The sequence below is a fragment of the Morus notabilis genome, unplaced genomic scaffold (assembly GCF_000414095.1).
Source record: "Morus notabilis unplaced genomic scaffold, ASM41409v2 Scaffold604, whole genome shotgun sequence".
Classification (NCBI taxonomy): Eukaryota; Viridiplantae; Streptophyta; class Magnoliopsida; order Rosales; family Moraceae; genus Morus; species Morus notabilis.
Genome location: NW_010362300.1, coordinates 472,503 through 478,239, shown reverse-complemented (window position 1 = coordinate 478,239; position 5,737 = coordinate 472,503). Strand labels below are relative to the sequence as shown.

Here is a 5,737-nt window from a genome sequence, read left to right as displayed (position 1 = left end):
ACGTTAATTTTTTGTTGCTAAAGAGAACATCAAATTAAGTTAAGCTTTCTAAACTAGAGGACCACGCCAATAGAATTGCTGAAGAAAACATTGCAATGCAATCTGTACAATGACATTCTACTTGTGAAGGTTGCCTATTCTTATCTCATTTTTTTTCTCTCTTCTAAATTGATATGAGTACTGTTAGTAGTGATCAATTATGCCCGATTTAACTTGGGAGGAGAAGTTCTCCATGATTAGAGACAGAGTAAGTTGTATTGTTGACCCAAAACTATTCAATATTTGCATAATGGATTCCAAACTTTTAATTTTAGTAAATTGCACCAGAAACTTTAAAATTAATTCAATTAAAGTCTAATAATTAATGACGCTATCAAATTGACAGTCTTGAGACATGAAATTTGCACGTGACATGATTTGAAAAATGACGATATTTAACTTTCATATACAAATTGCGTGTTTTAAACCGTGAATTTGATAACATTGGTTATCTACTGAACCTCAATTACAATTGTTTTTAAAATTCCAGAGGCAGTTAAAGTTCGGAATGCATTATATAGAAAACGAATAGTTTGTGGGCGACAGAATCTAGAAAACTATGCCAATAAAATTTTTATAGTTGGCAAGTTAGATCATAAACTTTTTAATTTTAATATTTAAACGCTAATTTTCGTCCACTAATTGATGACCGTTGCCGATTGGATTGATTTCTCAAGAATAATCGAATTTAAATGTCAATGACAAAGGTTTAGGATGTAACTTGCAAATGAAGAAACGTTCAAGATGTATTTGTGCAATATGCCTTTTTTTTTTTTTTTTTGCCCTTTTCGACAGAGAACGGTGTTCCACATAAATCAAAAGTTCCATTGGAGAATGCCCAAATTTTCAAAGGAAGAAGTTGGATTAATGAGGTTATTGACTCGTAATAATCTCACAACATGCCAACACATCTTCATCCGCGTAAGCAAACAGAGCGCCACTTCCAACAAAATTTGAAGATATAATAATTTGTAGATATCTGTTTCCACAAATTTTCAATCCTTGTCCTTGTCGCAGCAAAACCACAACCGTGGTTAGCAATAGTTTCTATAGTTTTCATTTCAAGAGATGAAAAAAAAAAACACAATTATAATAAAACATAGAAAAAAAAATTACTTTGGTTCATAAAATTTATACTAGAATCTGAGCATCTTCATGCTTCTATGAAAACGTGATTCCAAAAATAGAAAGCATGCACTTGCTATATAAATCTCAAGAAGATCAACAAGCAAATACATACCCATCAAAAATCAACATTTCATAAGCTTCCTAAAGACAAAATCTCTAATGAAGAGTGGCAAATGGTACATGATCGACAGAAGGGTAGAGAATGGGCCATAGGAGAACCAACGCGGCGGATTCTTCTTCAGAACGGCGGCTACCGTCTTCTTCGCAAACACTTCTGAGGGCGTTGCATTTGGTCTTTGAGAAAGAAAGATTCTCTCACGCATTGCTGCTTCAAAAGGTTTATACAGTTTCCATTCAGGCATCTGATTGTAGGTAGCCATGCCAGAATTTCCTATGTTTGATCTGATAGCTCCTGGCACAACAGTAATGACATCGATTCCAAAGGGCCGGAGTTCCAATCTGACAGAAATAGAATAGGAGGATCAGAACAGTGGCGCAGCTATTTTTTCTTCTTTTTTTTTTTTTTCAGTAGGGAACTGTATAGGACTGCAATCCGCCCAGCCATGTTATATGGTAGTGAATGTTGGACCATAAAGAGACAATATATACGTAAGATGAGTGTGTGGAAAAAATGCGTATGTTAAGATGAATGAGTGGCCATACGAGAATGGATCACATAAAGAATGGAGTTATTCATAGTAAAGTAGGTGTAGCACCAATAGAAGATAAGGTGCGCGTAGACCGCTTGAGGTGGTACGGGCATGTCCAACATAGACCGCTAGAAGCACCAGTTCATGCTTGGGAGGACATTCTTATACCTAATACTAGGAGAGGGAGGGGTAGACCAAGAATTACATGGACCGAAGTAGTTAGAAATGACATTCTACATCTAGGCATTCAAAAAAATCTAATTTCAAACAGAGCTGTGTGAAAAAGTAAAATCCATATAGCTGACCCCAATTAAGATGGGATTAAAGCTTGTTGTTGTTGTTGTTTCAGTAGGGAACTACTAAAAGGAAAACTAGATTTGTATGGGGAATAAGGACATTTGTATGGAACGAGGAGATGGTTATATAATTCAATCATTGTGGGAGCACAACCATAGCTTTTCTTATAAAGTGGGGATACAACCAAAGTTTTACAAAAAATTTAGGGGTAAAAATCAACAATGTGTTCGGCCACTGGATCAGAGTCAAAGTTAAGAGGAAACACGTGTGCACGCACACTTAACATGAAAGATGTAAAACGTGTGATTGGCCATGTCCAATAAAATGGTACACCATATACAGGGATAAACTTTATTCAATTGACCACATTCTGAAAACCAGAAGACTTCTTTAGCCAAGAAGAATTTCAATCTGCTCTATCCAAATTTGCAAGCATAAAAAATCACACATTTCATTTGAGTGCGAACTTTTTAGTGGAAGTGGTAGGCTACCACATGACTGAATATGTATTTCACCACACTGGTATAGTGAAGTTATAAATAAAGTTAAATTAAAAAAAAAAAAGAGTTAAAAAGCAAAGAGCGAGAGAGTGATGACAAACCTAAGAGAATCCGTTAGCGAATGTAGAGCAGCTTTTGATGCAGTATAAACACCAGACCATGGTCCAGGGGCCAGAGCAGTGACACTTCCAACGTTTACTATCTTTCCCTTTCTCCTTGATACCATGTGAGGAACAACAGCTTGGATCAACCTCATTGGACCTAAGAAATTACGAAACATGATTAGACAAAAGAATTGAATTCTAATAGGCAAGTGCTCTCTGGCTTATGATCCTTTTCCATGGAGATGAAGAGCTTGTTTGTCAGAGCTTCCTGGAAGCTTCTTTCGGCTTCCTGAGTCCAAAAACTGCTTCTATAAGTGTTTGAAGGATCTATCAGACTTAGGCTCTCAAGAAGAGCTTCTAGTCAAAGCCGCAAAATACAGTTGTTAAAAAAACTGTTTTGAATAAAACTTGAAACTTGTATCGAAGTTTCAGTTTGACATTATAAACTTCATTTTAACATTTTTGTCACTTAATGGAAAATTTTAAAATCACTTTGGCCTGTGAAGGCCTTTCAAAAGTGTGGTTCCAAATGCTAGCTGAAAAACTACAACTTTTGCTTATTTCTTCTACTAACTAAAAGCAAAAGCAAAAACTTTCCAAACAAGCCCAAAAAATAAGGAAAAAAGAGGAAACAAAAAAAGATGTACTTCCTATGACTGAGTAGGATCAAAGTTACCGTGAAAATGATATAATGGGTGGATTAGTGACATTAAATAGTGCTTAAAAGAACTAGTTTCTTGACATAGATAAACTGTTATATAGGCCTAATCTTCAGATTGAACTAAGCTCAATAAACTGTTATATAGGACACAAATGCCCCCACCTACTCAGTTCCTATAAGAAGACCTTTCAAATTGTTTATATGTCTTCTTAGTCTGTAGAGTTTGGTTCAAAAGCTTCTCACATGTAGTCAAATAGGATAGGATTTGAGATCCCTTCCAGCTTTCTCTTGAAAAGGATTTAAAATAACAAGTCCTAAACCTAACAACACATAAAACCGTTGTACAAATTCCAATTGGTCTCTAAAGAAAGAACAGATCCGGGATTACATTCAATTGAATGGCAAGATACCAGGAAGAAAAGCTACAAGATAAGAAGATACTTTTCCTTCCAATTTTCAGTATCATAATCTTATATACTTTCAACATCAGAAGAAAAGGAAAAGAGCAGTGTTTTGAAGTTGTTATATGCTATAACAATCACATGAATCCAAAATGCTGTTTTTGCTTTCATGCAATACATACAATAGCATGACAAATTTCGTACCACTAATAAACCGGAAATGTGGAAAGGAAAATAGGGCCACAAAACAGCCATCATTTTCTTCTTCTCTTGACATTCTACAATGAGAATAACATGATCATGACATTCGCTTTCAATTCCAATCTGATGCTTGAAATATGCTTTCTTTAGCTATTCACAACAACATAACATTAACAAGACACTCGAAACAAAAAAAAAAAAAAAAGAGAATTTTACCGTTATAACTCTATTTTGAACTGCAAACCTGTATAAGATTCTGTCAAATTTGCATACTTTTTCATTTTATTGTGATTTTGACCACATTGAAAGTTCAGATACATACACTATCCTGGAAACCTTCAAAAAAGAAAATTCTAATAATTAGTGTTCCAGAATAGTGAAAATGATCAACGAAAAAGGAAGTATAATGAGAAACAGTACCCAGAAAAACAGAGAGATATTCGTTTCGCTTGTTTGAGTTGAGAACTTGAGTTAAAAAGCACATTCAACGTTATAGTAAAAAAGGTTGAATTTGAGTTTTTTTGAAAGAAACACTGTAGAAAAAACTTGAGATGTGATTCAAACTTAGCAATGGTACAGGGCAAAAAAACTTCTAATCTAATTTGACAATCCCATTTCCAACAGTAATAAGAACAACAACAACAACAACATTTACATTTCCAGCAAAAACAACAACAATAATTTGACAATTCAATAATTATAATTAGAATTAAAGACTCATGGTCTTTTGCCTGCCATTCTGATTTGATGCTTGAAATATGCATATTTTGACTACTCACAACAACACTACATCACAAATTTTTTTTTAAACATAAGAACCATAAAAAAGGGGAAAGAATCCATAAATTTATGTGCTAGGATAGTTAAATAATCATCAAAAAAAAAAAAAAGGAAAAGAAAAGAAAGGAAATTGAAATACCATATAAATTGGTGTCAAAAGTGGTCTGGACGGCGGAGAGAGGGACCTCGGCGACAGGGCCGACGCACTGTACTCCGGCGTTGTTGACGAGGATGTCAATCCGGCCGAACCTCTCCAGAACATTCGACAGCGCGTGCTGCACACTCTCCTCCGACCGCACGTCGAGCTCCTGCAGGAAGAACGTGTTCTCGTCGTCCAGATCGGCCATGGAGCTCACCGACCTCGCCGACGCCACCACCAGGCAATCCTCCGCCGCGAACGCGCGTGCCAGCGCGTGGCCGATCCCTCCCGCCGAGCACCCCGTTATCACCACCACTTGCCGTCCGTACGACTCCGTCTCCGTCGACGTCATAACGGATCTCTTGGGATCTTCGGACTTAGTTGATATATGTTTCTATTTTATTGTCGTTGAAAACGAAAAATGTGAAATTGTTGTGGTGGATAGAAGTAGATTGTTATATGTGAAATTGTTGGGTGATATTTGTGTGTTTCCATAATTGAGTCGACGATATTTGGTTCAACAAATTAAAAATAAATAAATAAAAAAATTTGTCAATGTGTTTCCATAATTCAGTGAATTGACAGATTGTTGATGGAGAGGTGGGGTCATCTTGAATTTATCGCCCAGTCCCACAACTGAGTACTGAGAGTTGATAACTGCAAAATGGGTCAATTTATCAAAGTTACGTTAGTTTATTTTACTAATTTAAATTTTATTATAATAAAAAAAATTTAAAAATAGTTATATCTAAATTTTTTATTATAATAATTTTTTTTATATAAAATCATATTTTAATTTAAATTAAAATTTTAAATTAATAAATTAGACGTATTTTA

At 35.2% G+C, this 5,737-nt stretch overlaps 1 protein-coding gene across 1 annotated transcript; it reads right to left on the bottom strand.

Moving 5' to 3' along the window:
* Positions 1–912: 912 nt before the first annotated feature.
* LOC21403025 (uncharacterized oxidoreductase SSP0419) lies at positions 913–5,483 on the bottom strand. Its single transcript, XM_010101627.2, has 3 exons — positions 4,901–5,483; positions 2,716–2,875; positions 913–1,626 (listed from the first exon to the last, which is right to left on the bottom strand). The coding sequence occupies exons 1-3, from the start codon at positions 5,250–5,252 to the stop codon at positions 1,290–1,292; spliced, it is 849 nt and encodes a 282-aa protein (XP_010099929.1). The 5' UTR covers positions 5,253–5,483; the 3' UTR covers positions 913–1,289.
* Between the last annotated feature and the right edge of the window lie 254 nt (positions 5,484–5,737).